The 26,879-nt window shown below is 44.3% G+C and overlaps 1 protein-coding gene and 1 pseudogene across 1 annotated transcript; one reads left to right on the top strand and one right to left on the bottom strand.

The window, feature by feature from the left end:
- Window positions 1–8,112: 8,112 nt before the first annotated feature.
- Mcpt4 (mast cell protease 4) lies at window positions 8,113–10,734 on the bottom strand. Its single transcript, NM_019321.2, has 5 exons — window positions 10,667–10,734; window positions 10,021–10,171; window positions 9,311–9,446; window positions 8,832–9,086; window positions 8,113–8,433 (listed from the first exon to the last, which is right to left on the bottom strand). Exons 1-5 carry the CDS (start codon window positions 10,719–10,721, stop codon window positions 8,290–8,292), a joined length of 741 nt encoding a protein of 246 aa, NP_062194.1. The 5' UTR covers window positions 10,722–10,734; the 3' UTR covers window positions 8,113–8,289.
- Window positions 10,735–22,666: 11,932 nt separating this feature from the next.
- Window positions 22,667–25,051, top strand: Mcpt2-ps1 (mast cell protease 2, pseudogene 1; annotated as a pseudogene).
- Window positions 25,052–26,879: the final 1,828 nt, after the last annotated feature.

Raw genomic sequence — 26,879 nt, 5'->3', positions numbered from 1 at the left:
TAGCTTCATGAGTTCTTCATATATTTTGGATTATAGTCCCCAGAGGGATGTCCGATTGGTAAAGGTCATTTCCCAATCTGTGGGTTGCCCTTTGTAATCCACCATATGAAGGAACTAAAAGGAAAAAACCACATGACCATCTCATTAGATATAGAAAAAGCCTTTGACAAAATACAGCACCCCTGCATGTTAAAAGTATTGGAGGGATCAGGAATTCAAAATCTATACCTAAACATAATAAAAGCAATATACATCAAATCAATAGCCAACATCAAACTAAGTGGAGAGAAACTCAAAGCAATCCCATTAAAATCGGGGACAGCACAAGGCGGCCCATTCTCTCCCTACCTATTCAATAAAGTACTCCAAGTTCTAGCTGAAGACATTTTGTCTGGGTGTGTAGAGGATGTCACTAGTGACATCTACTGGAGAGAGGTCAGAAATACGTTAAAGGTCCTGTCTGCTATCCCCACCTCCATATCTGAACCTGCCTGCTTTTCCCTACCTCTTCACTTCTCCCACTCAGGTCCCTCCCTTCTTCTGTCTCCCATGAATATTTTGTTCCCCTTTCAAAGTGGGATTCAAGCATCCTCACTTGGGCCTTCCTTCTTGTTTAATCTCTTTCGATCTGTGGGGGTGGATTACGGGTATCCTATACTTTTTGGCTAATATCCACTTAACAACAAGTACAGACCATGCATGTCCTATTGGACCTGGATTACCTCACTCAGGATGATTTTTTCTAGTTCCATCCATTTGGCTGCAAAATTCATGATGTCCTTGTTTTTAAATAGCTGAATAGAATTCCATTGTGTAAATGTACTAAAGTTTCTGTATCCATTCTTCAGGTGAGGCACATCTGAGTTGTTTCCAGCTTGTGGCTGTGACAAAGAAGGCTGCTATGAACAGGGTGGAGCATGTGTCCTTGTGGTATGGTACGGCATCTTTTGGGTATATGCCAAGGAGTGGGGTAGCCAGGTTTTCAGAGAGAACTACTTCCAATTTTCTGAGACACACACAGATTGATTTCCAGAAAGGTCATACCAGTCTGCAATCCCACCAGCAATGGAGGAGTGTTCTTCTTGCTCCACATCATTGCCAGGATGTGCTGTCCTTTGAGGTTTTATCTTAGACAGTCTGGTTGGTGTGAGGTGGAGTCTCAGGGTCATTTTGATTTGCATTTCCCTGATGACTGAGGATGTTGAACATTTCCTTAAGTGATTTTTGGCCATTCAGGACTCCTCTGTTGAGAATTCTTTGCTTAGCTGTGTGTCCCATTTATAAATTGTGTTATATTTTAGTCTAAATCTTAAGTTTTTCATATATTTTAGATATTAGCACCAGAGGTCCAGGATAATGAATGGAAATATGCAGCTACCGGGGATGCGGTATGGTGGAGGTTGGGGGAACCTCTAGAAAGTCCCAGAGGCCTGAGATGTGATGCTCAGGATGCAATGTGACCTTACCTGAAGTGTCCAACAGAGGGAAATAGAACCTGCAGAGACCACATCGAGGACATAGACGTGGTCCCCAGTGGAGAGATAGGGACACCTACCCACCTTCAAAATTTTTGACCAAGAATTATTCTTGTCTAAAGGAAATGGAGGGACAAAAAAAGAGCAGAAACTGAAGGAATGATCAACCATTGACCAGCCCAACTTGGGATCCATCCAATGGGAGGGCACCAATTCCTGACACGATTACTGATGCTAGGTCGGACTTGCAGACAGGAGCTTAGCATGGCTGTCCTCTGAGAGGCTCTACCAGCAACCGACTCAGACAGATCAGATGCAGATACTTATAGCTATCTATAGGATGGAGGTCAGGTACCCCTGTAGGAAAGTTAGGGGAAGGATTGCAGGAACTAAAGGTACGAAAACCCCATAGCAAGACCAACAGCGTCAACCAACCTGGAGTCCAGGGAGCTCCCAGAGACTAAGCCACCAACCAAAGAACATATACAGGCTGTTAGGACTAACTGCCTGCTCTGGCCTCAGTGGAAGAGGATGCACTTAACCCTGTAGAGTCTTCATGTACGGGGGGCGGGGGAGTGTAGGTGACTGGGCAGGGGCAACTTCTCAGAGGACATGGGGAGGAGGGGTGAGGTGGAGAACTCTGGCAGGGGAACATTTGGGACGTAAATTTTAAAACTTAATTATAAAAAGAGAATGCTCTCAATGATTCTGAATTATTAAATAAAAGTAGAGTTTGGATAGGTTTAGTAGTTAAGTTTAGGGAATGGGTGGTGGCTCAGTAGCTAAGAGAGCTTGGTGTGAAAACATAAGGACCTGAGTTTGACTCCCCAACCTCCTTATAGAAAACAGGTGTAGCTAAGTGTGCCTGTAACCTCAGGACTATAAGCAGGAGGAGCTATGGGGCTTCCTGATCACCAGTGTGGCTCCAGGCTCATTGAGGACCCTGTCTCAAAGGATTCTGGCAGAGAGTGATAGAACTAAATGGTAAACATTTCCTTCAGGCCTGCTAGTGTACGCATGGACACGCACACCTACTTGCACACACATGCAAACACCACATACAAACAAACACACACACACTCACTGAGAGAAAGGGAAGTGAGAAGGAGAGAGCGAGAGACAGACAGACAGACAGACAGACAGAGACAGAGAGGCAGAGACAGAGACAGAGAGACAGATAAACGTTAACATAAGGATTGAGTATGATTTCTTGTTTAATCTGGATGCACAGATCTTGCCTTTCTGAGGAAACTCCTATTTGGACTTTGTTATTTTCCTTGTCTCTGTCTGTGTCAGTCAGTGTCCTTCTGTCTCTGCCTGCTCCTTCATACCACCCCTGCCCCCCTCACAGCCTCCTCCAAATCAGCTGGGAATGAGGTTGCTGTACCCAGGGAGAAGAAAGCAGCTGAGAGGAGACACACACTGCAGTCTAGAATCTGGGTCCTTAGTGAGGTTTATTGACATTTAGGACCTTCTGTGGCCTGGAAGAACCTCTGGAAGCCCAGGGCTCTGGCAGGACTTCAGCAGGAAGTAGATGGGCCAATCACATGGCACACAAAACCTGCACTGTTCCAGCTCCAGATTTCCTCATAGGCCGGCCCTGAGTTCCAGAGTTAATAATTCTCCCTCAAGAGCTTTCTGATCCGGGGCTAATAATGGGAGATTCTGGTGAAGACAGCAGGGGACTTTGCAATGCCTTGGGCTATCCCAGCACACAGGAGAGGTCCTACAGAGTGTCCCTGTTGTGGGTAGGAAAGAAACTCATGAGTGGATAGGAGAGAGCCTCTGCCTCTTCTACATACCCATCTCAGCTTGCAGTGAGGTCTAGGGCTTAATGCCCCATCTTTCTCTGGTGGAGGGCAGTCAGCTTACCTTCCTCATATCACCCTATGTTCTCTGTACAGCAGACTGAGTAACCCAGGATAGACCTGGGAAGATGGATACTTTGTTTCCTCACTTGGTGACTCCTAACACTGTGACTAGTTGACAACCTTCTGTCCTTCTAGAACTTTAGCTCCCAGGAGTGCTTTCAGGGAACTCTAGTAAGAAGATCACTTTGTATACATTTTGCATCTTCTTGGGGTTGCCCACACAGCTGGAAATTGTGTTGAAATCTGTTGAGGCATTCACAGACTTAGAGTTCCAGGTGTCTCATCTTTACTTCCTGCAGTGTGTCAAAGACTGGTTCATTCAACTTTGTTCTACACCACCCAATGGCCCTGCACATTAACCTCCATTTTTCTTTCTCAGAACCAGTGTTTATTGTCCAAGGAAGAGACAAAGAGAAAAGAGCAAGTAAAGGAGAAAGCCAAGGATAGGACTGGAGCACAGGGACTTCAATGTGCGAGTAAAGAGGTGGAGCGATCATTTCCTCATACTGTGTGTGCAATTTAGTTACTTTCATAGCAACCATATCAAGTACTTGTTGCTGTTATTACTGTTTCAGTGTGTTTACCTGACCATTGGAGTTTACAGTTTAGAATTAAATCTTTCTGATTACAAATTTAGGGTCCTTTCTGCTAACCATCCAAGAAGAAGAGTCTTGGTAAGTGTGAGGGAAGCGTTAGGGTTAGGGGTATGAGGTAAGCAATTTGCTCCAGAAGGCTGGGTTGGTCCTAAACTACAAACTACACCATTGTCTGAGAGTTCACACTTTCTCTTTTTTGTTAAAACTACCCTGGGATATGCCACTACTGTCTGTTTACAAATGTAGACTTGAAACTGAGACCATGATCACACTGCCTTAACTGTTAAACATATTTTAAGTGTCTGCTCGGTGCTTCCTTGGACACAGAAGAAGGAGTAATGAAGAGAAGGTCACACAGTGGACTCCCATTTCTCTTGGAGACCTACAGGAGGTTGGTTCATAGGTGGGAAGTTAAGTAAAGCCCTTGCTTTCATTTGCTAATGTTGAGAGCTGTCCTCTGACATCACATCACTAGCAGGGAGAAGGAGGATCTGGGGATGGAGAGGTCTTATCTGGTGGCTCTGCATCAGTGAGATCAAGTCCCAGAGCCCAAGACAAAGTTTTTCTCCTGTGTCATTGAAAGCGGAGGGTCAGGTCACATAGAACTGGGGTGTGGGTTCCACAACACCAGGGCCCAGGTCCTCCAGCCTTGGGTGATGGATGTTCCTTGTCTTGGCTGATGGTGAGGGAGAAGAAAAGATTCAGTCCCCAGCAGGACATCAACCTCATAAACACTGACCCCATGATTTGCCTGCATTCTCTTAGTCTGCTACAGTTTCCCAGAATTCTGCTGTCTCTGCTGCCTCCCTTGTCTGCTTTATATGTTGTGTACTGCAAAGTTTAGTTGTGGTTTGAAGATCAGGAAGCTGAGAGTGTGACTAGTTAGAAAGCAGAGGCGGTCAGTAGGAGATTCTGCCTTTTCTTAAAGGCAGTCACTGATGACACCTGTCATTTTTGTTGTCTCCAGAACGGGTGTTAGGTACCCTTCTAGTTGCTACAGTTTGAGACAAGTTCATGATGGAAAGACAATGCCGCAGAACATTGTAAAACGTGAGTCGCACTGCATGAGCAGACAGGAAATGGGACTCTAACATAAATCTTCAAAATCAGCCTGCAGCAAACGATTTCCTCCCATGAGGCTGTGCCTCTTAGGGTTCTGCAATCTTCCAAATGTAAGACCACTAAGTGGGGACTCAGTGTTCCAAGGCATGAAGCACAACAAAATATTCCAAAGCCTTGATCAATTCACAATGTAATGCTTGCTACAGTATATGCTCAAATTTTCAATCATTTACAACATGTAAGGCTTTTTGGAAAACTGAACTATCAGAACAGAATGTGTTGTAGAGTGCATGCAGCCCTGGCAGAGACAGCTGCCTCCAAGGAGGGGTTAATTTCCTTCCTCCCGTCCTTCTTTTCTTATTCCTTTCTTCCTTCCTCCCTCCCTTCCTACCTCTTTTTTCCACTCTTCATCTCTCTGGTCTACCTACTCACCTCTGATTTTCTTTTGAGACAGGTTCTCATGCAGGCCAGATTAGCCTTGAACTCCATATGTAGATGAGGACAGACCTTGACTCCTGCTCCTCCAGGCTCTGCCTCCCAATGTGCTAGAGTGACGAGTATGCACTACTACGTCATGCTTAGGATTTGATTCTTAGCAAATAATTAAATAATACGACACTAGGAGTAATTAAGATGCTCAAGACATATTCAGTGCACAAAGGTGGACCCATGCTAATGTTTTGTAGTTTTGCATTAGAGAAGGAAACACATTGCACTCTGCAGTCCTCAGTACTTGGAAGGTTGAGGCAAGAGTGTGGTACTTGTTCCAGGTCTCCAAGTAAGACCTTTTTATAAAATAAATCAGAATGAAGCAAACCCAAAAGTTGTTTATGCTTACATATGACAAAAAGTCATATTCCTTCCTTCCTAAAAAAACAATTACAGAGCAAATAAAATTTTTTATTTACAAAATAATTAATGAAAACCTTCCTTTGGAGGTAGGAAAACAGACGGGGTCAGGTGGTGAGACCTGCTGCTGCAGGATATCAATAACCCTGACTCACCAGAAACTGGATTTTCCTCCTTGTAAGTTTTCTTGTTTTCTAAATGGAAATCCCCTTTAGTCATTGTTTAGCACTTAAACCTGCACATTCCTCTCTATTCCAATTGCTGTGGTCTAAATATTTACCAATATTCTCAGATTTCTGGATTTGTTTCCACTTTTGCAAAGCTTGGGTGAGCCCTTGCTGACCTCCTGGATGCTTTCCTCAGCTGCTTTGGCTGAGCTGAACTTCCCTTTGGATACCCTCAGTGTGTGTCAGCTGCTAACAGTGCACTGAGAGGCTTTATTAAACTAGGCTGCCCAACAGTGCTACTGTACCAACCGTGGGGAAACCCTTCTTATCTGCCTTTCTTTTGCTGAGCTTGTGAGACCATGGCTGCTCTCGTTTACCCAGAGTGCACTGGGCCTGCTCCTCCTGTGCACAATCCACCATAAATAAGAATGAACACTGTAGTGGGGATCAGGCTCTTGTCTTGATTTTAGAGCCTTTGGGTCACCAACTTCTCCTTAGACCCCAGAGGCACATGTGATTGGGTTTGTTCTGTGGAGCTGACCTTTCTGGAAGCCATTCATCCTGTGCCCTCAGCCCAGCTGTCAGGAGTTTCCTCCTGCTCTCCTATTACCGTGGGCCAGGCTACAGGGTGCGGCAATCACTCTCTCCTCACCTCCAGTTGCCCAGCTTCAGGGAGGAAGATTGTCCCAAGTCCATGTCCTCCTTAGAGTGTGGGGTAAGGAGGCAGTGCGCCCTCAGCTGCAGGTTAGTGAGTATTCACATCTGCTAGGAAAAGACACAGCTACTGTCCCTGCTTTGGGTTTCACCTTTTGAGACCTTTGTGTATGCCAAGCATGGTGGAGCCTGCTTGGTGTCCCAGCACTGGGGAGGCTGAGACAGATGGATCATGAGTTGGAAGTCTGTCTGATCCACATGGTGAGAGGATGCCCAAACTATACCAATGAAAATCAAAATGAGAAAGAACCCTATGATTTAGTTATACAAAAATAACCAAAAATTACAAAAAAATGAACAACAGTTACCCAGTTAACAATGAACCAACATGGATTCTTTATTGATTAAAGATCTTTATGCGTTGTTCAATCCCCATATGTGCTCCCTGCCACCATAGAGTTAGAACTTATAGTCAGTCTTGTACTTAGATAGCTATCCTTATATCGCCACTGTACCATGCTGAAGCTGAAAACTAGACATGAGACTGCCAGGCTGTGAGGAGGGCTGAGGTGCTGAGGTCCTTTTCTGATGCTGGTCATGGCAGCAATTTTCATGGTACAGTAGTCAGAGGGCCACGCCCAGCTTATAACTCCTCCTTAGGGCCTAACTGTTCTCATGTGTGGTCTCTTCCCCTTCAGATTCCACAGAACCCTTAGTAAAAGCATTCTTTCTCTTGACTAAGGACAATGGGGGCATTGGCTTATAAGAGGACAACAGGCCACTCAGAAGTTTAACTAACTTAGGCATTCTTCTGAAATGCTGTCTCTTGGAGAAAGATGGCGGTTGAATGGAGGTGGCTCAGAAACAGAGCCACCATGGTAAGTACTAGAACATGCTAAGTACTGCAGTGTCTCTACCCGACATGTGCTGGTTCTGCCCGTGTTGGCTCCAGAAACTGCCAATGCTCTCCTGTTGTGGCTGCTATAGTCACAGTCGTGGTCCAAGGACTTCTGAGGGCAGGCTGTCCTCTAGCTGCAGGTGCAATATTGAGAGGACGATGATGGCAGGGTAGGTGGTGAGGACACAAGGATCAACAGCCATGTCTGACCTAGACATGGAATCTGCGATGAAGTGTGGAAAGATGCACATGGGGTTTGTGCATGGGGTTTGTGGGCAGAAGAGCTGAGAGACAAGGAGGGAGAAGATGAGAAGACAGGAGAGTGGAGGAGAACAGAACACTGCACATTATCCTGGATGTGAAATCTCACTGTAAACAGCCATGCATGGTAGATAATATTCAATAATCCACAGTGGTACACGTGTGCCTAGAAGTCAGTAGTCAAGATGGTTAACATGGCCAGATAGTAGTACCTCAAATCCATTCTTCACTGTTCTCAGAGAGGAGAGTGTGTTTAGAGCACAGCGTGAAGTCACACCATTGCAAGGGGTTATGTCTTTATTTAGGAGCATTACAGGGAACAATCCATCATGACAGACTTGTGTATTTTTGAGATTGTCTTGGGGACAGGGTGAGTCAGGTTTTGTTAAAACCAAAGAGATTTAACAGAAGAGCTGTGGCTTGGAGACTCTGACTCAGGCTGATCAGGTTTTTCAGCTAATTTCCCCTTATGACTCTATTAATCCAGGACACATATGAGGAGATTCGGGTGAAGATTATAGGGGGGATTCCTCTTCCAGGGCCATGAGATACAATACCATGGGCCACTCCAGCACACACTAGAGGTCCTCCAGAGTCTCCCTTTAGGTGAGAAAAATAAAACTATGAGCAAATAATACTTTCTCCAAACACAGGCCCTTCCACAATAGCTAATCCCACAGTGATGTAAGAGGACCTGGCTCTCTCTGGGTCATCAATTAGGGACTTAATTTCTGTCCCTCCAGCCTCTCTGTCCTTGCAACCATGCTAACATGTCTCCTTTAACTCCCTTCCTGTCTAGTGTGTAACCTCATGGGAAGGTTGTAGGAAGGGCTAGGAAACCAGGAGATGAGATGGACACAGAGAATTTCAGTTCCCAGCACCTCAGGGACAGGAGATAAAGACACAGGCATTAGTCACTGCCATGGAGAGATGTTTGCCATATTTCCTCCACTGATGCTGTCTCCTGATGTGGGGAAGGAAAGCAGGCGTGCACTCACCTTGTATGCTAATTTCAACATTTGAGGAATCCCCACGCAGATCTGGAATCTATTGTCATAATGCCTATAGTCCTTACAGGCCTTCATTTCCATGATTCTCAGCATGACCTCCCTCAGTGTATTTGAGTTCGGTTCTTTCACTCCAGTTTGTCCCCATCCAGCTGCCAAGCACATTGTCCCAGGCTTGATAATGTCAGAGGACTGAGGCAGGGGGATTACATTCACAGACGGAGTCAACACTGCTTTCTGTTCAAGCTGTTGTAGAAAGAAGAGAAGAAATGTCAACCCAGAAAAGGATGCTCGGACATGGATCCTTTCCCACTGGGGCACGAATGACATAGAATTCAGGGGCAGTTTCTAAGGAAATTGATTGGACAGGAGAGAATTTGAATGTCTGAGCCTGAAGGAAAGGTAAAGCAGGGGAGACTTAAGATGGATAAGAAGAAGAAAAAACAAAACAAAACAAAACAAAACAGCACCTTCAGTAACATGATGTCACGGAAATTGGAAAATAAATTGTACTTTAGAGGAAAGATTTGTTTTACAACTTTTATCTTTTGTTGTGTGGATTCTCTCTTGCTCATGTCATGAGCTCCGAGGGTGACAGTGATTTCCCTGTCAAAAGAGAAAAGAAGCAGTAAAAAGTACTGGTCTTAGGGGGAGGCTTCCTTCTAAGGAGAGCGACATGGGGAGGTCTTTCTTCTCTATCCCAGTGCAGAGCAAGTGAGACTTGAGATGGGGCTCCCAGCTCCACAGCCTCCCTAGAAGGATGAGGCTCAGGAAAATAAAGTACTGAGACCTCTCCCCACACCCCACATCTGACACCCCACATCTTACACCCCACATCCCACATCCCACAGCAGTACTTAGATTCAACCAAACCCATGGCTTTCCACATGGCAAATGGGTACTCAACGTTCATTTACAACCCAGCATCTGTCAGAGCTCTGGTGACACCCAGACAAGTCAGGGGCTGTACTCTTGTCCTGACAACAGCCCTGCTTAAAACTCCAACCTCTGAAATGGAGATGACACATGAATGGTTCAGTGACTATTCCTGTGGTCCCCTTTTCCTCTCCGTGTAAGGAGAGCCCATCTGGAGATGAGCAGGGCTCAGAGCCTTTCCTGGAGCTATGCTGCTCTGTGACTCTGGCTCATGGATGTCTTCACAGGAAGAGAAGCCTCTTACCTTCCATGACAGTGTGCAGCAGTCAGCACAAATTGAAGGCTTATGAGAAACCCACCACAGAAGGTCACATGACCTTCTTCAGTGACGATCTTCAGAAGGGCCATGTAAGGGCGGGAGTGAGGAATAGACTCCACACCACCGATAATCTCCTCTGGAACAAAGAACACCCGGTCCCCAGTCACAAGCATGCAGGGCCCCCCAACACAGTACTGCCAGAGATATATGGGGCTAAAGCTGAGCGACTGCTCCAAGCCCACCCCACCTCACATGGGGCTCAGGGCCCTCCACATGTCCTTTGGTCTTTTCTCTCCTGTTGATTTTTCCTCCCCACACCTCCCTGTCCACCATCATCCTTCATTCACAACACAATGACCATTAGTGTTTCTGATGTTCTATTTTCTTTAGTCATTTCGTTCTGCACTCATCCTGTCTTCTGCAACACTAAGGGAAGGCCAGAGAAGAGCTGTCGATCAGAACAGAGTACTTTGATGAAATGGTGTGATGTGTTCATTCTTCCTTGACTTAGAGATTTCCCCTGAACTATGTCAGTTTAAGATCCGGTGTCATGATAGGCTCTCTTTTAAGGTAAGAGATTAATGTCAGTTGCTGACAACACAGAGGTTAGGGAGATGAAGACCAAACTCACCAGCTCCAGCTCCAGAAGGCAAGAGAAGAGCCATCAGGAATAGCAGGGCCTTCATTGTGCCAGCGGTACAGCCTGGGTGAGCTTCTGCTGTGTTCCTGCCCTGGTTCCTGCTTTTATAGCTTCAAAGTAAGAGAAAGGAAGGGCTGCAAACCACAGGTCTGGTTTGGATAAACTCTATTCTCCTTATCAGAAATTCCCAGGACTCTGCTCTTTGGTGGTGTCAAATCTGTGGCTAAATCTTGAAACTCCTGGATCCCATGATAAGGTGGCAACTGAACCCTCAAAGAAGCTCCCAGAAGACACGACAGAAACACAAAGGGGGGGACCTCGACTGGGGATCACGGAACTGTTCTTGTAAGCACTCAGGTATTATTGTCAGCTTTCAAACCCATGCTGCATATGTGTAAAAACTCAACTCTATCATACCACAAACAGCTGCATGTTTAGTGTGTGAACATATAGGTGAAAGGGAGTATATTTTATTTATAAAAACTGGTGGCAGCTGGTTTAGAATGTGACTGTGAGAAATGAAAGAGTGGGGAGTGTGCATTGAGTACACAGCAGGTTAGGCATGACCAAGATCTTTAATTAAGTTAGTGGTTCTCAACATTCCTAATAATGTAAACTTTTAATACAGTATCTCAATGTATGTGGTGACCCCAGCCACAAAATTAATATACTGCTACTTTAAAGTTTAATTTGGCTACCTTTATGAATTTTAATGTAAAACATGTAACTTGCAGGATATATGATATTTGGCCACTAAAGGGGTCATGACCCACAGTTTGAGAAGAACTTCAATAAGTGCAGTTTCTGATCTACTCACAGTAATAGTACCTTTGATGTTGTAATATACACTTAGGGAGAAGTCAATCGACTTTCAGGATATCACAGAATAAAAGATCTTGAGTATCTGCAATGGAAGACAAGACTTTGGGTGACCACGTATTTAGAGCCACAGATCATGAGTGTCCAGACATTGCTCACTGGGTCTGAGTACTCAGAAATATGGTCAAAGAAGATGATGGGCTTGGACATAATTATGGGTTCAAAATCAAATTGAAAACTTATTGTTTACAAATAAAAAATTTGTTAAGATCAAATTTCAAATAAGAAGTTATCATGCATTGAGATTAATGTAACTCACACAAGCACTTGTTGAGACTCCAAGACTATCCATCTCCATGAACCATATAACTGGACTTGATCTTCTGGAATCATGGAGTTCTACAGAAAAACTGTAGGTCTGGTAAAAAGAGGTATTGACTGTCATATGGAGACCCAGCTGGTTCCCAGGCTTGGACCTGACAACTCAAATCTCTTTGTATGATGGCACCTCTTTGACTGGGTGCCCCTGAGGAAAGTTCTGGCTCCAACTCTGTCCTGCATTTCCTTCCTTTGCTTCCTCAGAGCTACAAATGGCTGTCTAAGCACAGTGATATGAATTACAAAAATAAATACATTAATTTTTTTTACTACTGAGCATTGGATCTGACCTGGTAATACTTTGTAAAGATCCCAAATTCTTCTGTGCAGCCCCAGTTAGAGGACAGGCCTTGGGATGGTCCACACACATGGTCCCAAATGAACATTCTCATTTTGAAACTTATGAATGAAGAGTTAGGAGAGACATAGTTATCAATTGGCATCATCCACATAGTGGTAGCCTGATCCACGAAGTGACATTACAATAGAAACTAGTGGGAAACATCACAACACCTCTTTTTACCAAGAAGTAAACCAGGACCTTGGTATACACGGAGTTCCCCAGGAATCACTGCAAATAATGTGTTATTGAATGATACAGAGGAGGTGATTTCCTGTTATTCCTCCCTTCAGGGTATCTATTGCATGTTGGAGAACTACAGTGGATTATTGCAAACTCAACTGGGTGGTGGCTCCTGCCGAAGTTGCTCTTGGTGTGTTTTTATTGTTTTACTGTTGTTGTAAATGACACATCTGTTGCAGTTCTCAATCTGAAGAATGCACGGACATGCATCATTAGGGGCACTAGCACCTACTGCAGGGAGCCCAATCATGTCACACTGATGGTATCGTGCTCATTGGGATTGGAGTGCAGGAGGTAGCACCTACTATAGACACCTTGGGAAGGCACAATTTTGTCACAAAGTAGGAGAAAGTTCTAAGAGCATTGTCTTTAGAGAAGTATCCATGGTGAGTAATATTTCACATGTCCAATTTTCTCTTCCTAAGGAAGGTTGTTGCATCTGGTGGATCCATCTCTATGGATGAGGGAAAATCCCCCTGTGTATTTAGATGGGAGGTTGACTAAGAAGAAAAACGATCTCACAGGATGGCTCCCTCCTGTAGCGCACCTGAGTGTGCATGTTTGGAATAATACAATCCTTCATGATGATGGCGCAGAAGATGGTGATGTACAGAAGTAAATCCAAAATAAATGCATCCTCACATTTCTAGGAAAGACCACCGAATCTATAGCCATAGTAACAAGTAAAAACTAAAGTCATATTTTCTACTCCCCTTTTCTTTTGGTAAATGACTGTGCACTTGGGAAAAGATTGCCAGAGACATCTTCACCTTCTTCCTGTCCTGAGACAATTTTTAAAGTCTAAAAGGTTTGTTTTAGAAATTTCATGTAGGAGTGTTTTATTTATAGCACTATCATGCCTCCCTTTCCCCCTCACAACATTTCATGTTGTATTTTCATTGCCTTGTGGGGAAGACCACATGGTGGGGGGGATGAATGGAGGCCTTCAGCTCTAAGCCCATGGCATGGGGGACTAGTTTGTGGGACACAGCTGAGATCTGCACCTATTGACTCCAGAATCTTACCTTTCAAAGGAGAACTAAACACCCATAAAACAGGGAAAGGTGTGTCAGTCCTTAGAGACACTGAGCCTGCTGGAGAAGAAAGGGGGAAGGCAGGCAGAGGATTAGAAGGAGGAGAGTAGGATGAACTTGGTGAGTATCTTCAACTTTCATTAGGAATGCAACATGGACAGTGGGACAGTCCTCTCATGAGTCACCCAAAAGCCAGAGGCAGGAATGGGACTCACTGGGATGTGCCCTGGTCACATATGGGCAGGCTCAATAGCAGCGGCCTCCTTGCTGAGAGATGGCTTAGGAACATGATATGGTCCCCAGTGAGGGTCCCGTTTAAAAAGAGCACACAGTTGTGGTAAGGTCTTTTAAGTCTGGGATGCTTCTCATACGATTCTATGATGCTATCTGTCACTTGTCTGATTGTCTATCAGTTCTCGGTATCAGTCCAGGCTCACCAGACAGTTTCACCATCTTAGCCTACAATCTATTCATGGTTTTCTCACATCTGGGAGGGGGTTGAGGAGCTACACTAGCACAGTCAGTCCTTTTAACACGACTCCGTGAAGCTCATCTAGCGAACCACTGCTGCCCGTGTGAAGCTCCCCAGCTCCTGACCCAGTGTGACAGGGCAGAGGCCCGACCTCAGTGAATGCTGTTATCCCTCCTGTGGCATCTTTTAGGGTGGGCACCGCCCCAATGGAGGGGCCAGTTGGGACTCCTCCATTAGCTCTTCAGGACCAGAAATCAAAGATTTCCCAGATATGGTTTGTCAATGTTTTGGGAGTCTGTTTCTTGCCCCCATTCTCTTTCTTAGTTCCTTTGTATTTGGAGAAGCAAAGTGCTATGACCTTCATAACCTTATGGATTAGAACCGAGGTTTCAGTTGGACACTTCTAGAGTTGAGGTCAATGGGCTCACTTAGTGTTTCCCATCTAACAACCCAATACTAAGTGGAACAGAGAAGAACAGGGATAAAATCGGTCTGGAAAGAGGTGATAAGAGGATATTTACTAAGACTTCTCTTTTTTCCGTCCACAGGGAGAATCCGGGGACCATTTGGTGATTTTTTGGTTTGGTTTGGTTTGGTTTGGTTTTCTTTTTTTTTTTAATTCTTTAATCTTCTTTTACAATCCAGTCTTCACTCACCTTCCAGTCCACCTGCCGACCAAGCCCCATGCCATACCTTCTTCCCCTGCCACCTCCACCCCCAAGAGGATGTCTCCAACCACCAACCGCTCCCCACCAGACTTCGCCATTCCCTGGAGCCTCAAATCTCTCCAGGGTTAGGTGCATCTTCTCTCACCGCGGCCAGACCAGTCAGTCCTCTGCTGTATATTTGTTGACATCCTCATATCAGCTAGTGTATGCTGCCTGGTTGGTGGTTCAGTGTCTGAGAGATCTTGGGCATCCAAGTCAGTTGAGACTGCTGGGCTTCCCATGGGGCCACCCTCCTCCTCAGCTTCTTCTAGCTCTTCTCTAATTCAACCACACAGGTTCTCTGGGGACCTTTTGTGTGTGGTGCAGTGGCCCAGGGCCTTGTCAGTTATAGCTTGTGTGCTTGGACACCTCCTCGATATTCACCAGAATCTCCAGGGTTATACTTTGGATTCAGAAAACAATGAAACGATTTAAACCATCCTCGAATGCCAACACTGTATCAAGGCCAGTGTCCTGCATCCTGGTTTACAAATATTTGAGTCTTACTAAAGAAATCTGTTGGGCTGGAGAGATGGCTCAGCCATTAAAGGCTAGGCTCACAACAAAAAATATAAGAAATCTGTCTGCAGGAAAGAGATGACATTGCTTCCTTTCATGGGTGCAGAGCTTAAAACAATCTTGTGCACCACCTTCTTCTTCACTCTCTTTTGTCTCATGGTTTCTCTCCTCAGATACTCTCATAAAGTTCCTGCATGATGCCTGTTCACTGATCCCATCATAACAGCACATATCAAGGCTAGTACTGTCAGTCCTACCTTTGCCTGGGATGCCCTCTTCTTTCTAAGTTCTTCTTCATATTTAACAAGTTATTAAGGGTGAGAAAGATCAAAAGATTTTGCCTCGCACTCTCTTCCTAACTCTATGGACTGTCTATAGTCCTGGCAATCCCAGGAAGTCCTGAGACTTCCCCAGGTCACCTGCCCCAGCTCAAGCAAGGCCTCCCTACCAAACTGTTACCTCATCTTAGAACTGTAGCCACTTCTCCTTACCTTGTCGAAAGGGACACAGGAGATAACATAGGACAGTCCCAGTATGTAGATCAGAAACTTGAGAAGGGGACCAAATTGTTGAATGCCCACTCCGGTATGCAGACTCATTGCTCTGCAACAAGGTTAGGTCAGCACCTCTCATATATTTCTTGGCTCAGAGCCCTGGTGTGAGTTTAGAGTCATTAGTAATCCACTGACTAACTAGTGTCTTAGTCACTTTGTGTGTATCTAGTCATGGAGGCATCATGAAACCTTTTAAAACACAAACACACACACACACACACACACACACACACACACACCCAAATTTTTCACATGTACTCCATGCATAGTAAACACTGTCAACTCCTCTCAATTCCCTAACATCTCTGTACACCCTAGGCTCTCCTCACAAATATCTCTCTCGTGTTCATGTCTATGTGCTGAATTTTGTAACCCACTAAGGTTAACAATGACCAGCTGTGTAACTGAGTTTGGATCTTTCCATTGGAGCCTGGCTGGCTTCACAGAGGATACTCAACTAAAGAGAGTAATTTCCTTCTCCCAACCCAGAAACTATCAATTGCCAGTATTTCAAGAGATAAAGACTGGGAACCCTCAAGTCCCTTCACTTCCTTGACTAGTTGTTGATTGGATTAGTCTTATGAGGGCCCAGTGCCTAGAACTACAGTTGGCATGAACTGAGAATTGTCATAACTGTATCCAGTCTAGAGAATGAAGTTTGAGCCCGTTACCCTCTCTTCCAGCTTTTGCCTACATCTCATGCTCCCACATTAGTGTTCCCTGAGCACTTGAAAGTGTGGGCTAAGTAACTTGTTTAGGGATGGACCCCCAACCACCACTTATTTATGCATCTTGGGCCCCAATGATCTCTGCATTCATTCCATTATTCCTCTGAAGGAGAGGTGTCTCTGAGTAAGGCTGGAAGCCACTTTTGTCTATGGGGAATGCATGGGAATTTGGAAGGCAGTTTGCTGCTACATAGGTTCACTTCCATATGTTTCTAGCCAAACTGACAGTACCAGGCACTGGTCTCCTCCACCATGGTGTGGGTCTTGAAATTGATTACAAGGCCATTGGTTACCATCAAAACACAGAAGTGATATTGCACACGTGGGCACCTCTGGCTTTTCCTATGGTTCCTTTACACCTTTTTATATGAGATAATTCTTCCCTCCTGCCTACACCCTCAGCCTTCAATCCCTTGCCTTTCTTCCTGCCTAAATCTACTTCAGTATTCGTTTTCTCCACTACCTGTGTTTTACTCTTCCTCCTCATTGAAGGTAATTTCTCCTGTCTCTCTTGTTTTTCCCAGGCTTCTATACTTCATGATAGACACACAAATTCATACATTCACATAGCTAGGATCCTCATATGAGAGAGAACATGAGGGTTTTGTACTTGAAGTTCTGGGTTATCTCAATCAGAAAAAATGAAATTCCCATTCCATACATTTTTCTGATAATTTCCTTTTTTAAACATCTTCACTATCTAGTCATCAGTTGATGGCCAACTAGGCGGCTTCCATTTCTTAGTTACTTTGAATAGGTGGAGATATCCATGTCATAGATTACACAGTCCTTTGGATAAGTGCTCAGGAATGTCTTAGTTGGATCACATAGTAGTTTCATTTTGGGGGAGGGGTGTTGTTCCTCTTGTGGTTGTTGGTGGTGATGGTGGTGGTAATTGTGGTGGTGGTGGTGGTGGTGGTGGTGGTGGTGGTGGTGGTGGTGGTGGTGGCAATTCTTTTTGAGAATATCCAGACTGATTTTCAGTGTAGCTGTACAGGGTTCTCCTTCTATACATCGATGCTAGCTTGTGTGATGCCATTCCTGATGATGGCCATTTCACTGGAGTAAAATGAATCTTCAAGTGGCTTTAGCCTGGATTTTACTTGCGGTTACAGATGCTGATGATGTTTAAAGTGTTTGTTACTAGCCCTTTTATTTAATATCTTGAGACGTTTTTTTGGTTCTGATGTAGCATGTCTTCTAATTCTTTTTTGTTTATTTTTAACTCTCCTTTACCTTTATGGATTTCTTTGAGAATTTATCTTGTATACAATAGGATCATGTGTATTCCCCATTCCCTCTATGTAACTCCCACCATATATTCCTTGACAAAGTCCTTCCCAACTTCATGACAGAGAAGACAGAGAAGAACTCCAGGCCAAACCCATGGGTAATGTTCTCAATAAACTCATAGAAGAAAAAAATCCAAAACACAAAATGAACTATGTCTTTGTTGCCAAGTAAACAGTCATTGAGAACACAAAAGAGGAAAAATTTTATGTGGTCTATTATGGTCAAAATGTTAAAACTAAAATGGTTAAAGGTGCTGAAAGCTTGAAGAGAGAAGGACCAAGTCTCAACACAGGCACGCACTACCTGATAACTAATTACTTGATGGAGACATTTAAAGCCAGAGTGGACTTTTTTCTTATAACCCAAAAGTCTAATTAGTGCTTTCCATATGTGCATGGGTGTGGCTCCATCCACTAGAGGAGGGGTTCTCAGTCTTCCTAGTGCTCTAACACTTTATACCAGTTCCTCAGGTCGTGGTGGCCCCAAACCATAAAATCATTTCAATGTTACTACAGAAATGTAGCTTTGTTATGTTTATGAATCATACTGTAACTATCTGATATACAGGATTCTGCTATGTGACCCCGTGAAACAGCCATTTGACTCCTAGAGGGGTCGGGATCCTCACATTGAGAACCAATGCAGTAGAATATGGGCAACATCCCAGTGGCCACTAGTGATTATGTCTCTCTCAGAAACCATCTACTGTCAATAGTTCTTTGGAGGTCACCTATTACATCTCAAGCATAAAAGGCCTCCCTTAATGGTTAATCGTTGTTGGGATTATTTAAGGTATGTTTAACATGGTTCCCCAAGCTCTGGTAAGTTCTCCCACACAGGCAAGATCTTTGTTTGCCATTGCCAACCTCTGGTTCCTTAACACAATGTTACCCTAAACCCTGTATTTTCCCCCAAAAATCTAAGCCCAGTGCAATTCCGATTTCATATCACATTGCTCCTCTACTCCGGGGAATTTTCCTACCCTAAGTGCCCCACTTCTGGTACAATGTCATAAGCCTCTTCTATTCCCAGACCCACCACTCCACAACATTTCTAGGGCCCTAGACCAGACTTGGATATGGTAGGACACCTTACAGCAGTTCCCAGATTCCAAGCCAAGACTTCATCCTTTGAGATACCCCAATATGCCCAGTCTAATACTACCTTGGGATGCCAGACTAGTAGGGTAAAAATTCACCAAATAACAGCCAACAATCTAAATTGAAATACTCACTTCCTATCACAAAAATAAAAACAATGTGAAAAACCCATATAATGTGCCCTCCTATTAAATAACCAATTCTATACAAGTGTCCCCTAAGGAGAGAAACTCAGATGAAATCCAATACACAGAATTCTGAGAGTCTATGAAAAGAAAAAACTTATAAATTATGTGCAAGAGCCAACTCAGATTTTTATACCCCACAAAGTTTACTAAAATTAAAGATGACATAAGAACTTTGGTGATAACAGTCCATTAAAATAGAACTGACTTCCTATTGGAAACTCTGAAAGCCAAAGGGCCTAGAAAGATGTTCTACAGGATGTAAGAGACCACAGATGCAAATCCAGATTATTATACCCAGTAAAACTATCTATAACAATTGATGGAGAAAGAAAAATGTGTCGTGATAAAAAATAAATCTAAGCAATTTCTGTCCACCAATACAGCTTTACACAAGTCACTAGAAGGAACATTTCAATCTGAGGGGTACAACCACACTTGAGAACAAACAAGAAAAAATAAATTATGATAAACTAGTAAGTTACACTTATCAGGACATGTTTTGTGTGAGGCACACAATAGCACAGCAGAATAATAGGAATAAAGAAACACTGCTAATTGATAACTCTTCAACAGTAATGGTCTCAATTCCCAATAAAGAGATATAGACTAACAAAACAGATAGAAATCGGGATGCATCCTATGGTTGCTTCCGGGAAACATGCATCACCACAATAGACAGGCATCACTTAGGTTAAAAGGATAGAAAGTGCTATACCAAGCAAAAGGATCAAAGAAGCAAACATGTGTAGCTATTGTAGTATAAGGCAAAACAGGCTTCAAATCAAAACTGATCAGATGAGGGAAGAATACTACATACCCGTTAAAAGAAAAATCTGCCAATATGACAACTCCATTTTTAATATTTGTGCATCAAACATAAGGACACCTAGGTCCCTTAAAAAACTATTACAACTAAAATTCCAATGGCTCTTACAGCATGATATTGTGTCACTTCAGTACCATACCCTGGCCAAGAGACAACAAAAACTGAAGAAAGCAACGTTGGAGTTACTTAATATCATAAATTGAATAGACCTAATAGACATCAACAGAACATTCTACCCAAACACTACAGAATGTGCTTTCTTCTCAGTAACCTGTGGAACATCGTTTCTACAAGAAAGGCTTTTCTGGATGATTGTGTTAGTGCATGATAAAAACGGGAATGTGGGGAAGCTTGGGGATACTACACATGGCTAACTTTCCTCTAAAAAGTACAACTCTCAGACTGGGGAAGAGTTTTGGATAAGTGGTGCCTCTACACAACTAGGGTCTCCATTCTCCAAGCTTCGAGATGAAGCCTTGGTTTACCAGCTCTCCCTGTGGTCTAATACATGAACTTATGAAGATTATACCACATTGATCTCGTCATCCATATTTGAAGAATCATGGATTTCAGACCCTAAAGAGGTAAGAGAGAAGTCCCTAGTGGGCCTTCCATTGAGAAGTTATCTACACTACTTGATTTACAGGAGGGAGTAGAGAGCATATACAGGAAATCCAGGGTCTCCAATTAAGTCACTCTGGTTTAAGACAGCATAGGTTCCACGGGCAGCAATGGTTTGTTCAAGGAGCTTCATGGAGGCATGTGAAAATGACTGTTTGTGGTACTATAGCTCCTCAGCAGCTTACCAGATGTGAGAAAACCATTAAGAGATTGGAGGCCAAGATGTCTGATGGAGTCTGGGAAGATGTTGAGAACCGATAGACAGACAGACATAGTATCACAAGATCATAAAAGAAACATCCCAGACCTACATAAGAGACCTTACCCAAACCATGAAGGCTTCTCTTAAACATGATAATCATTCGTAACATACTATGATCTTCAGCAGTCTCACAATAATTTGGCAGGCATTTTGGAACCTGTCCCTATGTGAGCAGTGCACATGCCAGAGATTCTCATTCCAGTCTCTGCTTGTTGGGTGCCTCAGGAAAAGACTGTGCCATCATGCAGGTGGCATTCATAAAAGTGGAAGATATTCACCAAGTTCATTCTAGTCTCCTCCTTCCAATCCTTTGGCTGCTCTCTCCCTTTCTTCTCAAGCAGTTTCAGTGTCTCTAAAGATTGAGACACCTATTCCTGTCATTATGGGTGTTTAGTTTTCCATAGCAGAACAAGATTTCAAAAAAACTAGAGGTGAGGATCACTCCTGTGCCCCAACAAACTGGGACCCCATGAGCTAAGGAGTGAAGGTCCCCATTATCCCTGCCCATGTGGTCTTCCCCACAAGGCAATGAAAAATACAAAATTAAAAAAGTTTGAGGGGGAAAGTGAGGCAAGATAGTGCTATAAATATAACATTCTTGCATGACATTTCTACAAACAAGCATTTTAAACTTAAAAAATTGTTTCTTCACAAAATGAAGGTGAGGATGGCTCTGGTTATTTTTTGCAAGTGTATAGGCATCTACCAAAAGAAAAAGGAAGTCAATAATTATAATTTTTGTTTGGACTTGTTACTACAGTTATACATTAGGTGGCCTTGCCCTAAAAGTTTGACAATGTTTTTATTCTGGGTTTGAGCTTCCGTATGTCACTGTCTTTCATAGACCCAACAAGTAGGATTGTTTTATTCCAAGCATCCACACTCAAGTTGTATGCTGCTTAGGGAGGCATCCTGTGTGATCCTTCTTTTCTCAGCCCAATTCCCTCCCAGGTTAGATTTACATCCTAGAGAAGGACGAGCCAGAGGCAACAACCTTCCTTAGGAAGAGGAAATTGAACATGTGAAAGGTCACTAATCATGGATACTTCTCTAAAGACAGTGCTCTTAGACTTTTTTACTACTCTGAGAAAAAGTGTCTTCCCAAGGTGTCTACAGTAGGTGCTACCTCCTGCACTCCAATCACAATGAACAAAATACCATGAGGGTCACGTGATCAGATACTCTGACATAGACATTACTACACCCAAGGATGGATGTTGATGCAGTCCCCCGGATAATTAGCTGCCTGGCATGTGTCATTTTAGCAACAATAAAACTACACCAAGATCATCTTTGGCTAGAGTCACCACCCATGAATGTTACAATTCTCCACCGTAGTTCTACAAGATGCCAATAGATATCCTGAAGGGAGATGTAGCAGGAATCACCTGGTCTGTATCGTTCAATAATCATTATTTGCACTGACTCCTGGAGAACCAAGGACCTGGTTCATTTTTTGGTAAAAAGGCAGTTGTAAAGTTCCCTAGTTTCTATCATAATGTCGCTTCCTGGATCAGGGAACCAATAAAGGAAAAATGGCGATTGATCACTATGTCTCTCCTACCTCTTCATTCATGAGTTGCAAAATGAGAATGTTCATTTGGAACCGTGTGTGTGGACCATCCCAACGCCTGTCTTCTAACTGGGGCTGCACAGAAGAATTTGGGGTCTTTACAAAGTATTATCAGGTCAGATTCAATGCTCAGTAGTAAAAACACGTTAACTTATTTATTTCTCTAATTCATATCTCTGTGCTTAGACAGCCATTTGTAGCTCTGAGGAAGCAAAGGAAGGTAATGCAGGGCAGAGTTGGACCCAGAACTTTCCTCAGGGGAACCCAGTCTCCATCATACAGAAGTCTGAGTTGTCAGGTCCAAGCCTGGGAACCACAGGACCACACCAGAAGCTCACCCCAGGCTGCACCCCTGGCACAATGCAGGCCCTGCTATTCCTGATGGCTCTTCTCTTGCCTTCTGGAGCTGGAGCTGGTGAGTTTGCTCTTCACCTCCCTAACTTCTGAGCTTTCAGCAACCAACATTAATCTCTTACCTTAAAAGAGAGCCTTTCATGACACCAGATCCTACACTGGCATAGTCCAGGGGAAATCTCTAGGTCAAAGAAGAATGAAAAGCTACTTCCCCATCACACCATTTCATCAAAATGCTCTGTACTGATGGAGAGCTCTTCTCTGGACTTCCCTTAATGTTGAGGAAGACAGGATGAATGTACAAAGAAATTCCTAAAGGAAATAGAACATCAGAAACATTGTGTCGTGAATGAAGGATGATGGTGGACAGGGAGGTGTGGGGAGGAAAGATCAACAGGAGAGAAAAGACCAAAGGACATGTGGAGGGGCCTGAGCCCTATGTGAGGTGGGGTGGGCTTGGAGCAGTCACTCAGCTTTAGCCCCATATTTCTCTGGCAGTACTGTGTTGGGGGCCCTGCAAGCTTGTGACTTGGAACCGGGTGTTCTTTGTTCCAGAGGAGATTATCGGTGGTGTGGAGTCTATTCCTCACTCCCGCCCTTACATGGCCCATCTGGAGATCACCACTGAGAGAGGTTTGGAGGATATCTGTGGTGGGTTTCTCATAAGCCATCAAATGGTGCTGACTGCTGCACACTATAAAGGAAGGTAAGTGGCTTCACTTCCTGTGAAGACATGCATGAACCAGAATCACAGAGCAGCAGAGCCTCAGGAAAGACTAGAGATTTGCTCATCTCCAAATGGGCTCTCCTTAGGGGCTGGGGATTTAGCTCAGTGGTAGAGCGCTTACCTAGGAAGCGCAAGGCCCTGGGTTCGGTCCCCAGCTCCGAAAAAAAGAAAAAAAATGGGCTCTCCTTTTTCAGAAGTCAGAACTTTAAGCACGGCTCTGGTCAGGACTAAAACCACAAGTCTTGTTGTATTCTAGTGGTAGCAGAGCTCAGACATGAGCTGGGATGTAACTCAATGTAGAGTGCCCATTTGCTATTTGCACAGCCGTGGGTTCAGTCAAATCCAAGTCCCTGTTGTGGGGCTGGAGAGAGTTCTCAGTCCTGTGTTTCTCTGAGCCTTGTCCTTCTGGGAAGGCTGCGGTGCTGGGAGCTCCATCTCAAGTCTCGCTCCTCTCTGCCCTGGTATAGGGAAGAAAGTGTTGCTCTCCTCAGGAGTCCTCCTCCTAAGTCCAGCACTTTTCACTGCTTCTTTTATTTTTCCACAGAGAAATCACTGTCACCCTTGGAGCTCATGATGGGAGCAAGAGATAATCCACACAGCAGAAGATGAAAGTTGAAAAGCAAATCAGTCGCCCAAAGTTCCATTACTCTTCCAGTCTCAATAACATCGTGTCACTGAAGGTGTCGATATATTTCTTGGCCTGCTTAAGTCTCCCATCCATAACTCTCCTTGACTCAGACCTTCAATTTGTTTCAGTCCTCACAACCCACACCTGAATTCCCATTGGGAAATGACCCATGTCTCAGCCTCCTTCTTTGGTTTGAAATCTCTTCTCTCCTTCCCCCAACAGCTTGAAGAGAAAGCAGAGTTGACTGCTGCTGTGGATGTAATTCCCCTGCCTTGGCCCTCTGACCTAATCAAGCCTGGAACAATGTGCTGGGCAGCTGGATGGGGTGAACTGGAGTGACAGAACCTAAGTCCTATGCACGAGGGGGGTTGAACTGAGAATAGATGAAGAGGCCTGTAAAATATATAGGCGTTATGACGATAGCTTCCAGGCCTGTGTGGTCAATCCCACAATGTTAAAAAGAGCAGACAAGGTGAGTACACACTTGCATTTCCTCCCCACATCAGGAGACAGCATCAGTGGAGGAAATGTGCAAACAGCTCTCCATGGCAGTGACTAATGCCTGTCTCCTTAGCTCCTATCCCTGAAGCTCTGGGAACTGACATTCTCCCTGTCCACCTCATCTCCCTGTGCCTAGCCCTTCCTGCAACCTTCCCATGAGTCTAGACACTAGACAGGAAGGAAATAAACAGAAACATGTTAGCATTGGGACAAGGACAGAGGGAGGGGAATCAGGCAGTAAATCCCTAACTTACAAATAAAAGTGAGCCAGCACTTAATTCAGTCTGGGAGTAGCTATGGTGGGGGTGTTGAAGTTGGGGGAAAGCAATCTTTGCTCATACTCTGATTTTTCTCACCTACAGGTAGACTCTGGGGGACCTCTAGTGTGTGCTGATGTGGCCCATGGTATTGTATCTTATGGGCATCCAGATGCAAAGCCTCCTGCAGTCTTCACCAGAATCTCCCCATAGGTGCCCTGGATTAAAACAGTCTTAAGGGCAAGTAGCTGAAAAACCTGACCTGCAGGAGTCAGACTCTCCCACCCTGAGCTCCTCTGGTACCCTTTGGGTTCAACATGACCTGTCCCCAGCCTGTCCTAGCCTGTCTCCAAGACAATCTCAAAGATATACAAGTCTCTGACGATTGATTTCCCCTATAATGCACCTCAATAAAGATAAAACCTCCCCCAACTGTGTGACTCCACTCTGCACTCTAATACATGCCCCTCCATAAATATAATGAAAAATTTATTTGAACTACTACTACCTGACCCTGCTAACAATCTTGATTACTGACCTCCTGGTACAGGTGTACCACTGTGGATTACTGAATACTATATAACATGTATGGCTGTGTACTGTAAGATTTCACATCCACAGTGGTGTGCATTTTTCTGTTCTCTGCTGTCCTGTCTTCTCTGTCCCTGTCTCTCAGCTCTTCTCCCCGCAAACCCCATGCCATAGCCACTGTGTCTTTGCACACATCATAGGAAACTCCATGCGTATGTTAAACATGGCTGTTGAAGCTTGTGTCCTCAACACTCTTGCTTCAACCTTAATCAGAGTTCTCAATAATGTACCTGCAGCTAGAGGAGAGCCTGCCCTCAGAAGTCATGGACCACAACTGTGGCTGCAGCAGTCACCACAGGAGAGGATCAGCCCTTTCTGGATCAAACACAACTCAGAACTCACCATCATTGGGACGAGACCCTCTAGGACTTAGCATGAAGAAGTACTTCCCATGGTGGCTCTAGACCTGCTTCTGAACCACCCAAATTCAGCAGCCTTTCAGAAGAATGCCATGGGTAGTTGAACTTCTAATTGCCTTGCTCTACCCTTACAACCCAAAAGCCCCCGTTGTCTTTAGTGAAAGGAAATGACACATTAGTTCCAGGGTACCATGGAGTCTGAAATGGAAGAGACTACGCACGAGGTCTGTTAGGCCAGAGGGAGGCCTAATATGATAGGCGTGGCAACCCAACTGCTGTACCATAACAACTGGTGCCAGGAGCAGCCACAGACCACGACCTCAGCACCTCAGCCCTCCTCACGGGATGGCAGACTCATGTCTAAGTTTCCAGCTTCAGCACAGTACAGTAGAGATGGAAGGATAATTATCAAAGTACAAGAATGACTATAAGTTCTATTCTAACTCTATGGGGGCAGGGAGCACATATGGGATTGAACAACCTAAAAGGATCTTTAATCCATAAAGAATCCACGTTGCTTCATTGTTAACTGGATGACCATTATATTGTTCTAAATTGTGTTTATAGTTGTATAAACCATAAGGTCTTTTCTCATTTTGATTTACATTGCTGTGCTTTGGGCATTGTCTCCCTGTGTGGTTCAGACAGCACTACAGTGTTCATTCTTATGTATGGTGGATTGTGCACAGGAGGAGCAGGCCCAGTGCACTCTGGGTAAAAGAGAGCAGCCATGGTCTCACAAGCTCAGTAAAGGAAAACAAGCAGCAGATAAGGTTTTCCTCATGGTGGGTAAAGTAGCATTGCTGGGCAGCCTAGTTTAATAAAACCTCTCAGTGCACTGTAAGTAGCTGACACACACTGAGGGTGTCCAAAGGGAAGTTCAGTTCAGCCAGAAGCAGCTGAGGAAAGCATCCAGGAGGTCAGCAGGTGCTCACCCAAGCTTTGCAAAAGTGGAAACAAACCCAGAAGTCAGAGAATATTGGTAAATCTTTAGACCACAGCAATTGCGAGGAATGGAGAGCAACATGCAGGTTTAAGTGCTAAACAATGACTAAAGGAGATTTCCATTCAGAAAAACAAGAAAGCTTACAATGAGGAGAATCCAGTCTCTGGTGAGCCAGGGTTACTGA

Source organism: Rattus norvegicus, chromosome 15 (genome assembly GCF_036323735.1).
Source record: "Rattus norvegicus strain BN/NHsdMcwi chromosome 15, GRCr8, whole genome shotgun sequence".
Classification (NCBI taxonomy): Eukaryota; Metazoa; Chordata; class Mammalia; order Rodentia; family Muridae; genus Rattus; species Rattus norvegicus.
The sequence above is the reverse complement of the archived record's forward strand: the minus strand, read 5'-3'. Positions and strand labels throughout refer to the sequence as shown.

Excerpts from the sequence above, each read along its gene's own strand:
- Mcpt4 (NM_019321.2), bottom strand. The coding sequence starts at position 10,721 with ATGAAGGCCCTGCTATTCCTGATGGCTCTTCTCTTGCCTTCTGGAGCT. Across the intron at positions 10,172-10,666 it reads GCCTTCTGGAGCTGGAGCTG|AGGAGATTATCGGTGGTGTG; the intron begins GTGAGTTTGGTC and ends TCTTTGTTCCAG. Across the intron at positions 9,447-10,020 it reads GCTGCACACTGTCATGGAAG|GGAAATCACTGTCACCCTCG; the intron begins GTAAGAGGCTTC and ends CTCTTTTGACAG.